The sequence below is a fragment of the Myotis brandtii genome, unplaced genomic scaffold (genome assembly GCF_000412655.1).
Source record: "Myotis brandtii unplaced genomic scaffold, ASM41265v1 scaffold274, whole genome shotgun sequence".
In the NCBI taxonomy this organism is placed as follows: Eukaryota; Metazoa; Chordata; class Mammalia; order Chiroptera; family Vespertilionidae; genus Myotis; species Myotis brandtii.
Window position 1 is genome coordinate 4,426,357 of NW_005360425.1, and position 21,589 is coordinate 4,447,945.

Consider the following 21,589-nt stretch of genomic DNA (forward strand, 5'->3'; position numbering starts at 1 on the left):
TTATTACTTCTGTTTGTCTTGATGTCTGTTATTATAATTAACATGCAACTTAATACATTTTTTTTTAAAGCACAACACAAAAATAGTCTCCACTCTCTCTTTTCATGGCCATGTTTTTCCAGATTCCATACTTAGCCATTTCCAAAGCCTCTCCTCTAGCCTGGCTGAGCGCTCTGCTCTGCTGCAGAAGGCAATTGCCCAATCTCAGAGTGTGCAGGAAAGCCTGGACAGCTTGTTGCAGTCCATCATGGAAGTTGAAAAAAACCTGGAAGAGGAACAGGTGGCATCCCTGTCATCAGGAGTCATCCAAGAAGCCCTGGCCACTAATATGGTAAGACCTCTACCCCAAGAGTTTGCATAGAATGTATTTGCCATGTTCCATAATTGCATCACTTTGAAAAAGTATCAAGAGAAGAATTTATGTTCATAAATCTTCTGATGATGAGACTTAGACATGATGACTAATCCATGTGAAGATATTGCTATCCAATTTCCAAACCATTGTTAAACTTCAAGAACAATGGCGATAGCAAGGTCATTTGGTGGAATGGGTTAGAGAACTAGGAGGATGAGATATGTGATGTTCTGAAGGCTCAGTTCCAATCCTCCAACCCTCCAGAGGAGATAAACGTGTAGTTATTAGAAGTTTGTTTGTTTGTGGCTCAGATATCCTAGAATAAGTAAGCCAGGAGCTGACACATCTTCTTGATGACAGAAACTGAAGCAGGACATTGCTCGGCAAAAGAGCAGCTTGGAGGCCACTCGTGAGATGGTGACCCGATTCATGGAGACGGCAGACAGCACCACAGCAGCAGTGCTGCAGGGCAAACTGGCGGAGGTGAACCAGCGCTTCCAGCAGCTCTGTCTGCAGCAGCAAGAGAAGGAGAGCTCCCTAAAGAAGCTCCTGCCCCAGGCAGAGATGTTTGAACATCTCTCGGAAAAGCTGCAGCATTTCATGGAAAACAAAAGTCGGATGCTGGCCTCTGGAAATCAGCCAGATCACGATATTGCACATTTCTTCCAGCAGATCCAGGTGAGGCTATACCTGCCAAATTGACAGAATAAAGGGAAAAGCAGGGCAAGGAAGGGACCAACGTTTACTGAGGACATAAAATGTCAGTCAATATCCTGGAAACTTCACCTACATTATCTTAAAGAATTATCACAACCATCCTGCAATCTAGATATTGTTTTTCCATTTTTTAGAAACATACCTAGATTTATTTTTCGCTCATACTACATATTCAACCTAAATCAGTAGGATACTTAGCTTATCATGGTCAGTGAGGGATTCAAGTTGATGGAAACTTCATCCTGACAAAGTTTTTATGAAGTTTTCACGTTTGATTTTAATATGTTGATTTTATATTTTGGTAACTTACTGAATTACTTCATTGTTTGATTTAGTTGTATTGTTAACGCTCTTGCAAGTACACTTTCATATAATGTGAAAATGTAGTTTTACCTCTTTTTCAATTTTTTAAAATATGTTTTTATTGATTTCAGAGAGGAAGAGAGAGGGAAAGAAAGAAACATCAGTGATGAGAGAGAATCATTGATCAGCTGTCCCTCTCACGCCCCACTCTGGGGATCAAGCCCGCAGCCTCCTGGTTCATAGGTCAACACTCAACCACTGAGCCATACTGGCCAGACTCTTCTTCAATTTTTATGCCACCCATTTTCTCTTACCTATATCTTCAATAGTGGGGAGAGTGCCTGTTTTACAGAAGAGGTAGCCTGTAGAAGCTTAGAGAAATTTAATAACTTAAGAGCACAACCTAGTAAGTGGCAAAGCCATGATTGAATTTTAGGTCTTTTCCACTCCAGAACCCTCTATTCTTTTCATTCTGTTATACCACCTGGGTATTGTTCATCTTTTAGTGTGTATTTATTTATAAGGATCAGAGGATTTAATACATTTCCCGTTTGCTTGACAGGAGCTCAATTCGGAAATGGAAGACCAACAGGACAACCTTGATACTCTTGAGCATCTGGTCACTGAACTGAGCTCCTGTGGCTTTGCACTAGACCTGTCTCAACACCAGGACAGGATACAGAACCTCAAAAAGGACTTCACAGAGCTACAGAAGATAGTTAAAGAAAGGTGAGTTCCCATATGTGTTGGTCAGTACGGGGAGCTAATTTTTTCTTGCTGTTGAGTGAAATTATTACCTCACCATTCATTACCAGAAAAGAACTCTGCTGTGGCCCAGCCGATGTGGCTTAGTGGTTGAGTGTTAACCTATGAACCAGGAGGTCATGGTTCGATTCCCGGTCAGGGCACATGCCTGGGTTGCAGGCTCGATCCCCATGGGGTGTGCAGGAGGCAGCCAATTGATGATTCTCTCTCACCGATGTTTCAATCTCTCCCTCTCCCTTCCTCTCTCTGAAAATTAATAAAAACATATTTTTTTAAAAAAAAAGCCTCTGCTACAGAGGGATAGATGATTTGGAAAGTGTCTCTTTCAACCAAAGCTACCCAATCTACTTGATGCTTAGTGGTTTTTCTATTACTAAATGATGAATTCCTTCTGAATAATGGGACTCAGTTCCCTCTCTGTACCATCAAAAGCCCAGGTCACCTGGACCAAACAGAACAAATTTGAGGCAGCAAGTAGGATTGTGGCAGGATTTGAAATAAAGAGAAAAATTGGAGACTTCTCAGACATAATTAAGGGTTATATTGGCACTCACCCTGCTTGTTTTGACAACAGTTATTTTTTATTATTATTAATCCTCACCAGAGGATATGTTTATTGATGTTAGAGAGAGGAAGTGTTGCAGAATTTACCAGGCAACCGAAAAATACACAAGAGTACCGGAAATAGAGGAAAACCCCATTTATTTTCAGATGTCTCACATGTATTGGTACAGTGACTCAGGGGAGACTGTTTCTCTCCAAATCCTGAGCCAACCAATATGGAGGAAGCTTTCCCTTTGTACCCTTTTGGTTTCTTTGTCCCCCAAATATGGATGGGACTTCCGGACCTTTCCCAGGCTTTGCAAAAAGCCCCGTGTGTTGGGATGGGGGCCATGAGACCACACCTAAAGGCCTGGCGCCAGCACTGATAACCCCCTCTGGGGGTTGTGTATTGTTCATGGTTTATGGCCTCTGTAAAATGGGAGTACTTAGGTAAACAGGTCTTGCAAAACCAGATAATTAAGGAAGGGGTAGTGACTAGACTATAGGCTAACAGGAATGTGCATTAGGTTACTGGCACAGATTTAGATTACTAGCCCCCCAAAAATGTCTCATTTTTCCCATCAGAAGGGAGAGAGAGAGAACATGAATCCGTTGTCTCCCATATGCACCCCAATCTGGGATTGAATGTGCAACCTAGGTATGTGGCTTATTTGGAACCAAACCCTCAACCTTTTGGTGTACAGGACCAACTGAGCCACCTGGCCAAGGCTTGACAACATTTAAGTTGCTGTTTTTGAAGAGTGTCTGGGTTGGGTTTTTTTTAAGACAAACATGGGAATATATATGACAAAGGTGGCTGATTTCAGGTAATCAGCTCACTGTTGAAAAGCCATGATTCCTCCACTAGAACACCTCATGTGGACTTAAGAGCTGATGAAGATTTTTCTCTTGGTTTAGCCATAAATATAATCTTGATTTAGCAGATGATGGCCTTAGCGACTAGACGCAGCGGTTCTCAACCTGTGGGTCGAGACCCCTTTGGGGGTCGAACGACCCTTTCACAGGAGTCGCCTAAGACCATCCTGCATATCAGATATTTACATTACGATTCATAACAGTAGCAAAAGTACAGTTATGAAGTAGAAACGAAAATAATTTTATGGTTGGGTCACAACATGAGGAACTGTATTTAAAGGGCCAGAAGGTTGAGAACCACTGGTCTAGAGGAAAGTAGTTGCTCAAATCAATGCAGGTAATTTAGGGAAGGAGAGAGGGATGAAGGCCAGGCAAGCTTTGCTTTTCTTCCCCTATTCTGACGCCATTTCCAAACTTAATTCCAAATTGATTTCTCCTTTCTCCTGGACTTATTTTATTCCCTAGTGTATTTACTCTAACTTCTCAGAGCCTCTTGTTTTAGCATTTTCCTTGTTAAAGGAATTAGCATTTTAATTAGGCCTTGAAAGAGTCTAATACCTAAAAAGTATCAGAGCTGGACTTAAGATCCACAGCCTGCATTCCTTCCATTGTATCATAGAACCTAAATAGCAAGCTCCCTGTAGTTTTTCTCCCTTTCACTTTAGCTTAGAGTAAGATTGAAGACTCCTTTCCCCAGAATGTCCAAACAAGGGCAACAGATTCCTTAGTTTGATGCTCTCCTACATTATATGTGGTTGTTTAGCCAAAGCTGCTGTGGAAAAGATGATGGGAAGAAAAGAACTGTTAGGAAATGATTCCTAGAGTCCCAGAATGAACTTAGTTTTAGTTCAAGTTGACTTCACACAGCTTAGTCTGGCAAGTAACAGAACCTCTCCGTTGACAGAGAGGAAGATGCATCGTCTTGCCAGGAACAATTGGATGAATTCCGGAAGCTGGTTGGGACCTTCCAGAAATGGTTGAAGGAAGTTGAAGGAAATATTCCACCTGCAGAGACTTTCATGAGTACTAAAGAGCTGGAAAAGCAGATGGAACACCTGAAGGTAGGTGAACAAAAATATCTCCAGGAATTGGGCTAGACAGCAGTTTAGAAGCATGTATGGACTCATTTCCAGTTATGGTGGGAAAGTGGTGTGAGAAATCCAAATTATCCATCTACATTAGAACTGAAAGTCCTACCTACACCTACCCCTACCCAAGCACTGAGCACCAAAAATCTATTTAAAAACCAAAACCAAAAATATAATTTTGGAATAATACCTCTGAAGTTTCAGCTGTTCTTGGATACCTCTCATGCTATGGTAGGTCATAAAAAAACATTTGTAAAAGTCCAGTTCTTGAGTAGCTTAAATTCTCATTGTATGTTTGAGAATTAGACAATTATATGTGAGCAAGTAACAAAACATATGATCAGGAAATCGAGGACATAATTAGTCCTACAACTAATAAAGGAGATGGTATAATGAGATGGTTGGGAGGTAGTTTCAAGACTAGGACCCCTTTTGTCCCATCCCCTGAAGAATCCCTCTGTACCATTTTTTATTTGTAGTCATTGGGCCTCTGCTTATACCTCTTACACATTCTTCTTTTAATTGAAACCAGCCTCCCACTAACTCTTACACATTTGTCCCCATTGTCTTAGTAAAGCAGGATTTATCTTGAACAGATAAGAGTTTGATTGCTTTCACAGAGTCTGTTCCCGGAGCATTTGCTGTAGGGAAATTCCCTAGAGCAGAGGTTCCCAGTTTCTTGGTTCACAATACCCTTAGTGTTTCAAGAAATGTTTCATGGCAACACAAGGCCAAAAACAACAATAAAAAAACCTCACTTGCTAAGTGGTCAGGTCCAAACAACTTAATAGTAGTTGTTCACATGGTGTCCAACAGATGTCACTGTATTTCCCTCAAAATTTTAAAATATCCTGTGTCAATACATAATTCAGTAACTGTAATCCTTTGGAATCAAGCCTGAGTAATAAAGAATTGACAAGCTGAGACTTGATAAGGTTCAGTCTGAAGCTAGGCTGCATGAGCTTGCTAGATGTTCATGGCTCTGGGTCTTCAAATCAAAAGCAAACTAAGTAGATTTCAGGGAACATTAGGAAGGGACTGCAGGCTAGGATATGTCCCAGCTTTGTAAGGAATAAAGTCTTACTGCTGTGGCAGGCAATCCACATCTCAGAGACAATACACCCCGGTACTTTTGACATAGAGCAGATGCCGTTGTTTCCTAATGGCTTCCTATAGAAGTGAGAGCTTTGACTTCAAACCCAATATAAAGTTCTCTTGAACATACAAAATGTAACCTATGACTCTGTGTATTTCTCTATATCTCAGTATCTCCTCATTTTACTCTCCAGTGACCATTTATTTTTTTATTTTTTATATGCATGCTGTTCCCTTTGTCCACCTGGCAAACTCTTACCTTAACTCAAAGCTTTCCTCCCTCTAGCCAAAGCTAAACGTGTCCTCTTGTGATCTCAGGGTTTACTGACTGTCTGTATTTCTGTAACAGCATTTATCACATTATAATGCAATAGATAATCTGAGCTCTTGGTTCAGAATTGTGTCATTGTCTTACTGTGTATCCGCAGTGTTTAGCATGATGCCTGGCCTATAGTAAATGCTCAATAAACATTTGATGAATGAATGGATGGCATGAATGAAAAGGCCTTGAATATTCCAGGGGATCATTCTTTCACACCTTGGCTGTCTAAACCAAGACCTTGAAATGGTCAATATATGTGGATGGTCTCTTAATTCTTATAAAAACTTTAGGGAGTATATGTAGAAGAATGGGTGTCTCTCCTATGAGGAGAAAGCTCCCAGATGTTACCTTAGCTGTTTTGTTCTTTAAACAGGGGCTCTTAGATGACTGGGCAAGTAAGGGAACTTTGGTAGAAGAAATCAATTGCAAAGGCACTTCTTTAGAAAATCTCATCATGGAGATCACAGCACCTGATTCCCAAACCAAAACAGGTGAGTTCAAGCTCTTAAAAAATGTAGTGAATAAACTTCATTCTTTGCTTTGGCCCTTGTAATGATCTCTTTAAGAAAAGTCAGAAACAAGGTTGGATATGGGAACAAATGTGTATTGGGGAGGGAGGGGGAGGGGGTCCATAAAGTAGTCTTCCCCCCTCAATCTGATCTATTTTCCATTTTCTATATAAGAGTACTCCATTTTGGAAAATTCCTTCCCATGATAGGAAAAAGAGACTTGTTGGCCCAGTTAAAATGGGATTTTCTAACTTGAAAATTTTCTCTTTTATACGTGGGAATAGGATGGCTATGCACATCTTTAAATTGGGGTCAGCCTTAGATGGTATAAGCATGGTTTCTTGGGAGAGGATGGATAGCCTATATAATAAAAGCCTAGTGTGCTAAGTGTCTAGTTGTCCGGTCATCCATTCAACCAATCAAAGCATAATATGCTAATGATATGCTAAGGTCACTCAACCGTTCGCTATGATGTGTACTGATCACCAAGGGACAGACAGTCGACCGGTCGACCAGTCGCTATGATGTGCACTGGCCATCGGGGCAGACAGTCAACCAGTTGACCAGCCGCTATGACGTGCACTGACCATCAGGGGGCAGACACTCGAACTGGTAGGTTAGCTTGCTGCTGGGGTCTGGCCCATTGGGACTGAGTGAGACGGGCCGGACATGCCCTGGAGCCCTCCCGCAATCTCTCCCTGGCTGACCAACCTCCCGCATCCCTCCCTGGCCCCAATCGTGCACCAGTGGGGTCCCTAGGCCTGGCATGTGCCCTCTCGCAATCCGGGACCCCTTGGGGGATGTCGGAGAGCTGGTTTCACCCCGATCCGGCAGGCCAGGCCGAGGGACCCCACTGGTGCACCAATTTGTGCACTGGGTCTCTAGTTTAAGAAATAATATTGGTATTCCAGGGACTGGTACATTTCTTGGAAGTGGACATAAAGATTGTGCCAGATACACGAACAATCTCTGGCTGCAAATTCAGTCTTTTAAACAAATCCACTATGAGCTCAGTGACTTAGTGGTTGCTAATTGGTATCTCATAGGTTTTATTACCAGACTATGTTAATGTACCCCTATAGTCGCTTAAATAGTATGGGAAAGATGACCTTTTTTTTCCTCCTGAGAATGGCTACTTTTCTGTTGTATCCTAAAGTTTAAAGATCTCTTGTCACTAACTAGAAGTTAAAATTGAATTGGGTTCAATATTGTATTATTTAAAATATTGACATTTCAGGAATTGATTATTTTTTTTATATTCTAACACATAAACCTCTAAATTTAATGACTTGTTGGTGTGTGACTATATCAGGAATTGGCAAAACTTTTTCTATAAAGAGCCAGATAGTATATATTTTCTGCCTGTGGGCCATATGGTCTCTGTCACATCTACATGCCTCTGTCATTGCAGCACAAAAGCAAGCGTAGATAACATATGTGTATGGGTGTGGCTTTGTTCCAGTAAAGCTTTCTGTGCAGAAACAGGCAGAGGGTCAGATTTGGCTGGTAGGCTATGGTTTTCTAACTCCTGGGCTAGATCACTGCTTTTTCAAACTTTTTAAAGCATTATAATCTTTTTTTTAAAAATTTAAATCTCACACTACAGAAAACAAAAATGTTATTTTGTTGGCATAAGTTTCCCTTATAAGTTTTTTTGGTATTCATCTGTTATGAAATCCATTAATGGGGAATATTGAGACTATCATTGTGGATATAAAAATTTGAAAAAGGATTATTAAATGACAGCTTTGTCATCTGATTTATTTCTAAATTTTGTTTGGTTGCATTGTATCTAGAAACTGTAGTTCACATAGATAAACAGTTGTAAATGATGACAAATGTTTTTAAAAGTTCACTTTATAATTTCAGCGTACTCTCCGATTAAAATGACCTAGAAGCTTGAAAGTGATGTAGTAAGACATTCTTTTTCAAAGTTAAATCACCAAGAATATTTAATGAGAGCTCTCATTTTTACCTTAAATACAGAAAGACAAAAAAGTTTGTCTTTCTATATTTAAGGAAGTGTTAAGAATTCTGTTATTACATAATTCTACCCTAATGTGTGTCTACTCTTAGAAGATGTGCCTCAACCTTTTTTGACATTTTATTTAATGTTGTACGCATATCCTATAGATGTTTTTCTTTGGACATGAGTGGACATGTGTAGGTTTGAATATTGTAAAGTGTTAGTGAAGAGCTGCAACCTTGCAATCAGTGACACTCAAAAAGAACCTTAAATGTGCATAGAGGTGCAGGAGCTTCTTTATTGCCACCCCCCCCCCCAATATCATACAATTGGCCCTTCGTATTCACAGGTTCCTTATCTGTGATTGCACCAACTACAGATCAAAACTATTTTTAAAAAGTATTATGTTGTTGCTACATGTGCTGCGTAGTTAGGCCAAAGATGGTTGCTGTACTGAATATGTACAGAGGTTTTTTTCTTGTCATTATTCCCTAAACAATACAGTATAACAACTATTTACATAGCATTTACATTGTATTAGGTATTTTAAGAAATCTAGAGATTATTTAAAGTATACAGCAGAATGTAAGTTATATGCAAAGACTCTGCCATTTTATATAAGGAACTTGAGCATCCTTAAGTTTTGGTGTCTGTGGAGGTCCTAGAACCAATCCCTTGTAGATACTGAGGGATGTGTGTAAATTGGTTGTATCTAGTGGGTTAAGGATATGGTTGAACATAATTGAACATGCATGCTTTATTGCCATTTCTAAGTAGTTAGAAATATATTCTGAATATTACGGTGAAGCCGAACATTTACAGAGTCCCTTCTTAGGTGCTTTGAAAATCAGTTTGAAATCACTAGCCTGAGCATTCTCAAAGTTCTCTTCCAACTCTGAAAAATCATGAATATTCTAGTTCCTTCCATTTGAATAGTTCTTTTTGTTTCATAAAGTGCGTTCACGTGCATTACCTCACTATCTGTGTCCAGCAACCCCGTGAGAGTTGACAGGATAAGTAGTATTATCTTCAGATCCAGGGAAGAATCTGATGTCTGTCCGTGGATTAGAGCTCCCATACTGAGTTAGTGACAGTCTGGGCTAGAAACTTCTCCTCATTACGAGTCCAGTTTCTTCTTGGCTATCACCACGCTGTAATGGAAGATGATCTTTCTGTTTGGTTCATTTTTCATTGAAAATACACTAATGTTAACATTTAAAAGTTTTATAATGACTATTTTTAATATAACTGCACATGACTTTTTCCACAGTGAAATCAGTGCACAGGAGAGTTTTATTCTGTCCTTTTACTGTAACATTATATCACAAATATTCTTCAGAATTTCTGTGTAATCTTTATAATTGCATGATGATCTGGTTTTTTCTTAGGAAACTTCTCTGAAATACAGGAGTAAACTTGGGGAGAATATAGGTGAAATTGTGGTAATTAGAAACAGAACCAAAGACCCACAGCAGGATTCATGGGAATGCTTATGAGCCAAACTTATTGGCACCTCAAATTTCTGTTTTCTGGTGGAGAGAGGGGAGCAGAAAGTCATGAAAGACAGGGAATCTTCCTTTTTTTTAAAAAATACATATATTTTTTATTGATTTTAGAAAGGAAGGGAGAGATAGAAACATCAATGAGGAGAGTGAATCATCAATTGGCTGCCTCCTGCAAGCCCCCCACTGAGGATCAAGCCTACAACCCAGTTATTTGCCCTTGTCCAGAATCAAACCTGGGACCCTTCAGTCCGCAGGCTGATGCTCTATCCACTGAGCCAAACCTGCCAGGGCGGGAATCTTCCTTTTGAAACAATATAAGAAGGGCTCATTTTAATGTCTTTATTAAAAGAATGCTGCTTTTTATGTCCTTGACTGTACTTTTCATTTTTATTATGTTGAAGGACATTGATATTAAAGTTGAACCTTTTGGGCGTTAATTATAAATCCTCATTTCAAAGTATGTCCGATACCGTTCTAAGGACTTAATCATTTTACCACTCCATGCTTCACAAAATTAGGGCAGGGCCCAAAGAATTTGGATTTCCTCTAGAAAGGATTAGGGATTATTACTGCTAAAGAGCTGAAACACCTCTAGTGACACTTTGTGGCCTGGCAGCTAAAATGATTTGTCTCTTCCCATGAGTATGTTGTCTTGTGCTGTGTTAACTTCCTGATAACCTGAGCTTAAAGTGAGTGCCAAAGAACAAATTCAGTGCTTCTATGTATTCCTAACACGTTTGTCTTGCCCCGTTTGTCTCTCTGTCCTTCTGCTCAGGTTCCATATTGCCCTCTGTAGGAAGCTCTGTAGGCAGTGTAAACGGATACCATACCTGCAAAGGTGAGAATGCCATTTCAACAGTGCCTCTGTGTTGTGTGTTTTAGGACAGTGTTCATGTTTGCATCTGTGTATGTTTCCATATGTGTGGAAGTACTGCTGCCAGGATGGGTATGAGGGTAAAAATCTAGGGAGGAGCATGTGATGCCTCTTTGTTTGCTAGTGACAGGCAAACAGGTTGGCAGCCAGTGAAGTAAAGCTACTGATGAAATAAACTGGACCATTAGGTAAGATCAATAAGGAGAGACCTTGAAGATAATATATGTGAATCTTTGAATTATAAAGAAACTATACAGGATAAGTAGTCTAGTGTAGCCTTCAACCTCCCAATTAGGTGACTTTTCTGTAGTTTAGAGAAAAGGGAGCAGAAGAATGCCCCAAATCCTTTGCTCTCATCATCTTGTTCCCATGTTTATTTAGCATTTTATTTATACATCTGAGTATATAATGCCAAAGTCAGAGTAGATGAATGAGAACTCTCTTGCTCTGTGTATGTAAATAGGAATTTTTATGTGATGTAACAGGAAGACAGTTTCTCATTCTGTAGAAGGAGTAGGAGAGGTGCTTAGTCCTGATAAGTAATTTAGTAGCCAGGAACCAATGGGGCTGCTCAGAGAGCTCTTCCCAATCTGATTTCTGTTTCTGTCATATTAGATCTGACTGAGATTCAATGTGACATGTCAGATGTAAACTTGAAATATGAGAAACTTGGGGGAGTACTTCGGGAACACCAGGAAAACCTTCAAGCTGTCCTCAGCAGAATGCAGGAAGTTCACAAGGAGGCAAGTTCAGTGCTGCAGTGGTTGGAATCAAAAGAGGAAGTCCTAAAAGCCATGGATGCCTCTTCATCTCCAACCAAGACAGAAACAGTGAGAGCCCAAGCTGAATCTAACAAGGTACTGTTTCCATTAGCTGCATCTCAAACACTAAAAGGAAGGGACTGTTATACCAGTGTTCCTGCCTGAGCCCAGGGACCTGAGATGAGACATGGCCAACCACCTCGGTCATGATGAGCCGCACGGTTGACTTTCAAATGTTTAATATACCTAAACTCTCCTAGAGAAGTATCTTACCTATGAAATTAGAAATTGTTATAAGTCAGATGTTCAGAAACCAAACCAGGTGTGTTTGCAAGGAGAATAGCCCTCCTCAGAAGCATGAGCTCATTGAGAATGGGATCTCATTTTCTGTATGATGCTGCAAACCAAACCATCCTCAACCAGGCAGCTTTCCAACTCTTGGAGGGCTCTAAATAGCGATTGCAGTATGTGCTTAAGATTGACATTTCGAACTAAGAAAATATCAGAAGGAATAAAGCCATATAGAAAATCCTGTAAAAATTTTTTACCAAATTTTTTTGTATTCCAATTGAGCATAGCACGTGATCTCCAACTGCATAAACATTGTCATCATCATCATGATTGGATCGTGACACTTTTAGATTGTCGGGATTAATACTTCCTCCTTATTGGGTTCTACTAATGTGTTGTACATAAAAGAAATTCGGTTCTGCTATTTAGATTTTCATTTTAAAGTAAAAGTTGAAGTAGGAAGTTTAAGTATCTTAAAATCACTGGGGGGGGGGGCAAAAAAAATCACTAAATAAGTTATAGATAGAATCAGACGTAGAGCCTGTAATTGCCGCCCTATCTTCCAGTCATTTTCTTCACACTCACATCTTTGTTTCCTGTCCAGAAATCTCATGGCATCATGATGTTCTTTCTCCTAGGCCTTCCTGGCTGAATTAGAACAGAATTCTCCAAAAATCCAAAAAGTAAAGGAAGCCCTGGCTGGATTACTGTTAACATATCCCAACTCACAAGAAGCAGAAAACTGGAAAAAAATGCAGGAAGAGCTCAGTAAGTTATCACAGGGATGCTACAGATTCACCTGTCCAAATTGCTTATCTTCAAAGCAAATACAGAATTTCAGCACATTGTGTAGAGCGGGAATTATTGTTAGTTAATTTTCATAAGCAAACAAGAGGCCCAGATCAGGTTAGAGAGTGAGCTTGAAATGGAAAAAATTTGGAGATTCCATTCAAAGTGGCAGAAGTTTGGCTTTCTTGGGCAAGTCAGAATGACAATCTGCTGTGATCAAGAACTAAAGAGAGTATTGATGATAAAAATGAAAAAATGGGAAATCTAAATAGTCAGTGAAAGGATAGATAAATTATGCTGTGTTCATATTGAACTATAAATTATGTAGATAAATATTAGTATGAAAAAAACATTGGTATCAAAGATGTTTATAATATAGAAAGTTTTCAAAACAGGCTATAAAATAATATCTATATAAGACATTTTATGTGTGTGTATGTGTAGTTCAATTTTATCACATGTCTAGTTTCTTAGGACCACCACCATAATCAAGAGACAAAACTGTTATTTTAGTTAAAATTAAATGTAAGTTATTTTTAACTTTACAAATATTTAAATAACGCACTAGAGGTCATTTCCTGTAGTTTATTTGAACATAATTTAGGGACCAGGACTGTGGCTGATGAGAGTAAAGGAATGCATTTTCCCATTTCCTCTCTACAGACTCCCGATGGGAAAGGGCCACAGAAGTGACAATGGCTCGGCAAAGGCAGCTAGAGGAATCTGCAAGTCATCTGGCCTGCTTCCAGGCTGCGGAAGCCCAGCTCCGGCCCTGGCTGATGGAGAAAGAACTGATGATGGGAGTGCTGGGGCCCCTGTCTATTGACCCCAACATGCTGAATGCACAAAAGCAGCAGGTCCAGGTGAGCAACATCACTGACTGCTTTAGAGCAAAGAAGTGGGGTCATATAAACCTGGGTTTGAATGCAGCTTCAGTAAGTAGATTTCATGTGGCCCTGTGACGTCATTTAACCTCTCAGAGTCTCATTTCCTCCCTTTAAGTGAGATATTTCTTTCTTTCTTTTTTTAAATCCTCTACTGAGGGTATTTTTTCCATTGATTTCTAGATAGAGTGGAAGGGAGGAAGGAGGGGCAAGGAGAGAGAGAGAGGGGTGAGAGAGACACAGCGATTGGTTGCTTTCCACTTGCACCTCAACCAGGGCTGGGGATGGAACCTACAACTGAGGTGTGCCCTTGACCATTAATTGAACCCGGGACCCTTCAGTCCATGGCCGATGCTCTACCACTGAGCAACTGGCCAGGGCTAAGTGAGATATTTCTAACATCTTTATCATGGTGTCTGTCAAATAGTAAATAGTCAATAACTGTATTATTAATATCATTAGCAGGCAGTAACATCAATAGATGTGAAAATGGGAACTTCTAACTAAATTGTAGAATCGTATTTTACTTATAATCCCCAGTGGTAGTCAGTAGTCATCCACATTACTTAATGCAGTGTCTTATATCACCTAGCTCTACTTAAAGTTTTTCTGCTGATCAAACTAAAAAAAAATTGATTTAAGTGCCAAACATCATAGAACTTTAGGTGGGTCAAATTAATGCATTTCCAATGAAATTCTGCCTAGAACCTTCCTTTGTTCTACATTCCACCCCAAACTTGTTTCATTTCTTCTCACCATCCACCAAGTCCCTTAAATTAAGACCTAAGTGTAGTTTTTGAAGGAACTCTTTCTTTTAGCCCCTGCATCCAATTAATTATCAAGCCCTTTTTAATGCATTTACAAGTATTTTTCTAAGCTAGTGGTTTTTTGACTTTTTAAGTCTCAAAACCCTCTTTTTTTAAAAAATATTTTATTGATTTTAGAGAGGAAATAAGAGGGAAAGAGAGATTGAAACATCAACGATGAGAGAGAATCATTGATTGGCTGCCTCCTACATGCTCCACACTGGGGATCAAGTCCACAACCCAGGCATGTGCTCTAGACCGGAATCAAACCCAGGACCCTTCAGTCCACAGGCCAATGTTCTATCCACTGAGCCAAACCAGCTAGGGCAAAATATATATTTAATATCTTTGCAAGTTTCTTTAATATCTGGCTTAATAGAATATTCTCATAGATTTTCTTTCCTGTTTTTGCATTCAATCTAGATCTCATGTAGCCCTTGGAAACTCCATTGAACATTTATGAGAGAATAAGAATTTTAAAAGGCAAATAACATCTTAGTATTATTTTAAAAATAGTTTTGACCTCATGGATCCCTGGTAGGACTCCCGGGGACCCTTGGATCATAATTTGAGAACCACTATTCTGATCCTTCTCTTCTCCATTCTGAATGCCTCAGATGGGCTTAATCTCAGGTCTTTATCATTGCAACAATCTATACAGGGCTTTTTTGTCTAGTCTCTCCTCTACACAGTTATCAAATTATCTCCTTAAATCATATATCTGAATATATTAAAATATTTCAGTGGCTCTTGGCTGCCTGTGGAACAAAGTCCAAATACCTGCTCAGTGTGGTACATAAGGCTTTTCACAGTCTGGTCCCAGTTTTTCTTGCCAGCCTTATTTTTAGCTCTCCCCCATTCACCCAAGTTTCTATCCACACAGATAATGTGTTCTTTCCCAAACATGCCACATTCATATAGCCCTATGCCAGTGATGGTGAACCTTTTGAGCTCGGCATGTCAGCATTTTGAAAAACCCTAACTTAACTCTGGTGCCGTGTCACATATAGAAATTTTTTGATATTTGCAACCATAGTAAAACAAAGACTTATATTTTTGATATTTATTTATATATTTAAATGCCATTTAACAAAGAAAAATCAACCAAAAAAAATGAGTTCAAGTGTCACCTCTGACACGCGTGTCATAGGTTCGCCATCACTGCCCTATGCCTTTGGCGATCTTCTCTGCTCATTTGGGGAACTCCTACATATTCTTTATTGTGTCATCTGTGAAGCCTTGCCTGATTTCCCTCTTCTACTTTTTTCATCCCCCACAGAATTGAACGCTCTTGCTCCTTGCTTTCACAGTTCATGTTCACATCAGTGTTTTATCATTTTTACTTTTATTATGTTCTATTATTGTTCATTGTTTACATATCTGTTATTCCCTGAGGTCATGTCTTAGTTATTTTTATACAGAGTAAGTGCTGAATACTTTCCATAAATTTTCTTACTTAATCCATGCAATAGCCAATTAAGTACTTCACTATCCCATTTTACAGAGGAGGAAACTGAGATTTGGAGAACGTTTGAAAAGTTGCCTAAGTTCATGCATCTAGAACAATAGAGTCAGTTCTTGAACCCAGACAGTTGACTGCAGAACCTCTAATTCTAACTTCTTTGGTGAGTGAGGCAGTAGATAGAAAAGAATAAAAAGGCAAGGTACTTGCTTTAAAGAAGCTCATTATTTAATTGCGCTCTATTATAATGTACAGTTTATATGTGCTATAGAAATTAGGAGAAAGAAACTAAGGAAAACGGAGGTATTGAGAGTTGAAATGACAAGCCCGCCAGTCATATAGCTAGCTCTGGGGTCCAGGGTCCTAATACAGAGGCCTGGGTTTTGCCTGGCAAACCTGATGAATGCCAATCCAGAAAGCAAACTGGTTTCTCAGCCAAGGCCAACCTTAGTAACTGATATTGACACAGAGTAAGACAAAGAAAGAAAAGAAATTAAATAGACAATCAGTGATCCTCTTAAAACAAGTTTTTATTAAGCAGTTGTTATAAATGATATTCTATTTTCCTGATAACCTGATGCTTGGAGTTTTCTGGCTTGTTTTCAGGAGTTGGCACTACTTGGCAGTTTTTGTTTTGACACTGATTTTAGATCTGTCTTTTCTCTCTAAACATTCTTGTGTCATTTCTATTACAGTTTATGCTAAAGGAATTTGAAACACGCAGGCAACAGCATGAGCAGCTGAACGAGGCGGCTCAGGGCATCCTATCAGGCCCTGGAGATGTCTCTCCATCCACCAGCCACGTACAGAAGGAACTCCAGAACATCAATCAGAAGTGGATTGAACTGACTGACAAACTCAATTCCCGTTCCAGCCAAATTGATCAAGCTATTGTCAAAAGCACCCAGTACCAGAAACTGCTCCAGGACTTATCAGAGAAGGTGAAGGCGGTTGGACAGCGACTGAGTAGCCAGTCAGCCATCAGCACCCAACCTGAGGCTGTGAAGCAGCAGTTGGAGGAGACCAGTGAGATTCGGTCTGACCTGGAGCAATTAGACCACGAGATTAAGGAGGCACAGACACTCTGCAATGAACTCTCAGTGCTCATTGGTGAGCAGTACCTCAAGGATGAGCTGAAGAAGCGTTTGGAGACAGTTGCCCTGCCTCTCCAAGGTTTGGAAGACCTGGCAGGTGAGTTGGGTTGAGGAATACACTACTGCCGTTATTAGTGGCAAACCAAAAGAAGGAGTGTATTAGTGGTCTAAGAATTTACAAAGACTCTCAGATAGCTTTTGGACTCAGAATAGGGTTAACCTATCCCTTTGTCCAGCTACAGTGAGAACTGTTATGGTCATTACACATTGATTGGACATTAGTAATATGTGAAGCAGTACATAACCTGGTCCTAGAGATTTGTGCTGATAGATGTACTTATAGGTGGAATTACACACCTACTTTCACTGATGCTTACTTATTTTCTTGTATCGTGCACCTATACACACACATATATATACAAAATTAGAACATGTTCTTGGTTTCTTCATGGCCTTGTACAAGAAAAATGTTGTCATTAATTTATTGCCTCTTTTTCTAGAAACATTTATGGCTTTTTACCAGCTTAGAAATAAAAGTTTACTCTTACTCAGATCACCTTACACAAGCATGTCAAACTCGCAGCCAGTGGGCCGCATGCCTCATTAGAATAGGATGTGGAGGAGCCTAGCTATGTGTCTCTTTTATGGAAGGCCCTCAATTAACATTAGTTTCCTTTTCCTAAGATTAGACCACACACTCTCAGCAAACATTTTAAATGCCAGCTCATACTTGATTGATTTAAATTTGATTTTCTCATTTCAGCTGATCGCATGAACAGACTCCAGGCAGCTCTTGCCAGCACCCAGCAATTCCAGCAAATGTTTGATGAGCTTAGAACCTGGTTGGATGACAAACAAAGCCAGCAAGCAAAAAACTGCCCAGTTTCTGCAAAATTGGAGCGACTCCAGTCTCAGCTACAGGAGAATGAAGAGTTTCAGAAGAGCCTTAACCAACACAGTGGTTCCTATGAGGTGATTGTGGCTGAAGGAGAATCTCTGCTTCTTTCTGTACCCCCGGGAGAAGAGAAAAGGACTTTACAAAACCAGCTAGTGGAGCTCAAAAGCCATTGGGAAGAGCTTAGTAAAAAAACTGCAGACAGACAGTCCAGGCTCAAGGACTGTATGCAGAAAGCTCAGAAATATCAGTGGCATGTGAAAGACCTCGTGCCATGGATAGAAGATTGTAAGGCCAAGATGTCTGATTTGCAGGTCACTCTGGATCCAGTGCAACTGGAGTCCAGTCTCCTGAGATCAAAGGCTATGCTGAGTGAGGTGGAAAAGCGCCGCTCCCTGCTGGAAATATTGAACAATGCCGCTGACATTCTGATCAATTCTTCAGAGACGGATGAGGATGATATCCGGGATGAGAAGGCTGGGATCAACCAGAATGTGGATTCCCTTACAGAAGAGCTACAGGCCAAAACAGGGTCACTTGAAGAAATGACCCAGAGACTCAAGGAGTTCCAGGAAAGCTTTAAGAATATTGAAAAGAAGGTTGAAGGGGCCAGACACCAACTTGAGATCTTTGATGCTCTAGGTTCTCAAGCCTGTAGCAACAAGAACCTGGAGAAGCTCAGAGCCCAACAGGAAGTGCTGCAGGCCTTGGAGCCTCAGGTGGACTATCTGAGGAACTTTACGCGGGGCCTGGTAGAAGATGCCCCAGATGGATCTGATGCTTCCCAACTTCTTCTTCAAGCTGAGGCCACCCAGCAAGGGTTCCTAGAGGTGAAGCAAAGAGTGAACAGTAGTTGCATGGCAATGGAAAACAAGCTGGAAGGGATCGGCCAGTTTCACTGCCGAGTCCGAGAGATGTTTTCTCAGTTGGCAGACCTGGACGATGAGCTCGATGGCATGGGTGCTATCGGCAGAGACACTGACAGCCTCCAGTCTCAAATTGAGGATGTACGACTGTTTATTAACAAAATCCAAGCTCTCAAGTTAGACATAGAGGCTTCTGAAGCAGAGTGCCGACAAATGCTGGAGGAAGAGGGGACACTGGACTTGTTAGGTCTTAAGAGGGAGCTAGAAGCCCTGAACAAACAGTGTGGCAAACTGACAGAGAGGAGCAAAGCGCGCCAGGAGCAGCTGGAGCTGACGCTGGGCCGTGTGGAGGACTTCTACAGGACGCTGAAAGTGCTCAATGACATGACCGCTGCGGCAGAGGAGGGAGAGGCCCTCCAGTGGGTCGTGGGCACCGAAGTGGATGTCATCAACCAACAATTAGCAGCCTTTAAAGTAAGTCTTGCCTTTGCTTTTTTTGTTTGTTTGTTTTTTATTTTTCCGGCTAATATGAGTATTTCTTTTCTTGTAACTTGGAAACTGATTGAGTGTACATTTTCACTTCTGTTCCGGTTTCATTATTCCCACTCACATCGCCATCAAAGTGTACTTTTTGGAGACTAAACAGTCTCTTGGACTTCTGAGCAACAGGTTTGAACATATTTCTACTGTAATTTATTTCAGTGTTTATCACCAATTAAAGGTATATAAAGAAATGTCCAAATCTTATCTCTTACTCTAAGAATCTCCTCTTATGAAAGTCTGGATTTCAAATTAACCAATTTAAAAATAGCAGTGAATGTCTCTTCAGGTTCCTGGTTTTCAAATTGAGGTATGAAAAGCCATAAGATAAACATGGGCTCATCTTCCTAAAGCAGCGGTTCTCAACCTGTGGGTCGCGACCCCTTTGGGGGTCGAACAACCCTTTCACAGGGGTCGCCTAAATACATCCTGCATATCAGATATTTACATTATGATTCATAACAGTAGCAAAATTACAGTTATGAAGTAGCAACGAAAATAATTTTATGGTTGGGGGTCACCACAACATGAGGAATTGTATTAAAGGGTCGTGGCATTAGGAAGGTTGAGAACCACTGTCCTAAAGTGTTGGTTTTTTTCACAGATTTCAAAGGAAGATTATTGGTGTATTGTTGTATTTAGAATAAAATGCAAAATTCTCATGAATTATTAAGATAAAACATGACACTTCAAAGAAATTTTCCACTTATTGCAAGTAGCTTAAGACTGCACCCCATGCTCCTCAAGAGTACAAGTCCTCTGCCTATAGGAGAGTTTGAGAAACACTGCCTTAAATTGCAAAAATGTTTTCATTCTTTTCCTGAGTCAGAATTACTAATTCTGAGGTTTTGTGAGTCTGGTTTAAAACAACAGAGGAAGATGAAAGGAGTTGACTCAAAGTGCAAATTGGCTGAGTCTGGGTCTTGGCTCTCACTGCATGAGCCTTCCACTCCAGGAGTTGACTTTGTTGTAAATACCTAAAAGTGCCTCGCTCTGCTGCAGGAGGCCTCTCTGCTGCTCTTCCTTCTTCATGCACAGAGTAGATTTGGAAAGGATACTTCTAGCACTTTATTTCCATCACTAGTGTTAATTATTCCACTTAAGTAGTTAACACTCCTGCCTCCAGAGTTAAGGTGTTCTCTCAGCCCCTTCCTGTAAGAATTCTTCCTGTTAAAAACATGGGTGAAGAGGTGGTGTTGTCATCAGGTCAGAGCCACGTGGTCCTAAGAAAGATCACAGATTTGTAGCAAGAGCCAAGTTCAGGAAGGTGGCTGTTCCAGAAGGGCCCCTCCAGGAGTTTATGGTATGTTCAGCATTAAAGGGTGACATGGGCTAAAGGCCTTTACCATGATTGGAAATACTGCAGATTGGCGTAACACAAGTCCTCATATTTGGGTTTCTTGAAGCACCCAAGAAAGGAAAGGGTAGGTAGAGAAAATTCAAACCCATGAGCCCCTTGTTTCCTCTTAAAACTCCCACACCATGTTCCAGTGGCAAGGAGGTATTCCCTGCTCATCATGTGTGATTTCCTCTCCTCTTCCACTGTAGGCATCTCAAAAGCAGAGATTCTTCTACAGACATGCTTCATTGATCCAATTTACTTGGATTTGGATTGCTTAGAACTCTACCCAACTAAATGGATTTCTTAGAAAACTAAAGCTAATCACTTTAGGCTTCAAAATAGTTTACCAGCTATATTCTGGTTTACATAGGAATTATTTTAAATTTTATTTGCATAATTTTCTAAACACTACATTGTACATACATTTTTCTTTATGAGTGCAGGTTAATATTTCTAAAAAGATGACACTGTTCTCTACTGTGTTGATATCCTCAAGAATATTAGAGACATTTGGCCTGCTTTATATTAAACTAGAGGCCCGGTGCACAAAAATTTGTGCACTTGGGGGTGGGGGGTCCCTCAGCCCGGCCTGTGCCCTCTTGCAGTCTGGGACCCCTCAGGGGATGTCCACCTGCTGGCTTAGGCCTGCTCCCCGGGGGGATCGGGCCTAAGCTGGCAGTCAGACATCCCTCTGGCAGCCCGGGAGCCCTCGAGGGATGTCCACTTGCCAGCGGGGAGCAGGCCTAAGCTGCAGTCGGACATCCTTAGCAATGCTGAGGAGGTGGGAGAGGCTCCCGCCACCACCGCTGTGCTGGCAGCCGTCAGCCTGGCTTGTGGCTGAGCACACTGTGGGAGCACACTGACCACCAGGGGGCAGCTCCTGCATTGAGCATCTGCCCCCTGGTGGTCAGTGTGTCTCATAGTGACCAGTCATTCCCAGT

At 40.7% G+C, this 21,589-nt stretch overlaps 1 protein-coding gene across 21 annotated transcripts in view; it reads left to right on the top strand.

Moving 5' to 3' along the window:
- Positions 1 to 21,589, top strand: part of MACF1 (microtubule-actin crosslinking factor 1) — a 344,123-nt gene that overhangs the window by 238,188 nt on the left and 84,346 nt on the right. For 19 of the 21 annotated variants that reach the window (XM_014541584.1, XM_014541592.1, XM_014541587.1 and 16 more), the window contains 11 exons: positions 123 to 331; positions 716 to 1,033; positions 1,938 to 2,104; positions 4,464 to 4,620; positions 6,438 to 6,555; positions 10,820 to 10,882; positions 11,534 to 11,775; positions 12,609 to 12,738; positions 13,423 to 13,622; positions 16,607 to 17,102; positions 17,769 to 19,240. In XM_014541584.1, coding sequence (XP_014397070.1) covers positions 123 to 331; positions 716 to 1,033; positions 1,938 to 2,104; positions 4,464 to 4,620; positions 6,438 to 6,555; positions 10,820 to 10,882; positions 11,534 to 11,775; positions 12,609 to 12,738; positions 13,423 to 13,622; positions 16,607 to 17,102; positions 17,769 to 19,240 — 3,572 coding nt within the window. The remainder of the gene's footprint in view (positions 1 to 122; positions 332 to 715; positions 1,034 to 1,937; positions 2,105 to 4,463; positions 4,621 to 6,437; positions 6,556 to 10,819; positions 10,883 to 11,533; positions 11,776 to 12,608; positions 12,739 to 13,422; positions 13,623 to 16,606; positions 17,103 to 17,768; positions 19,241 to 21,589) is intronic. The other 2 variants (XM_014541591.1, XM_014541578.1) reach the window with 1 other exon arrangement.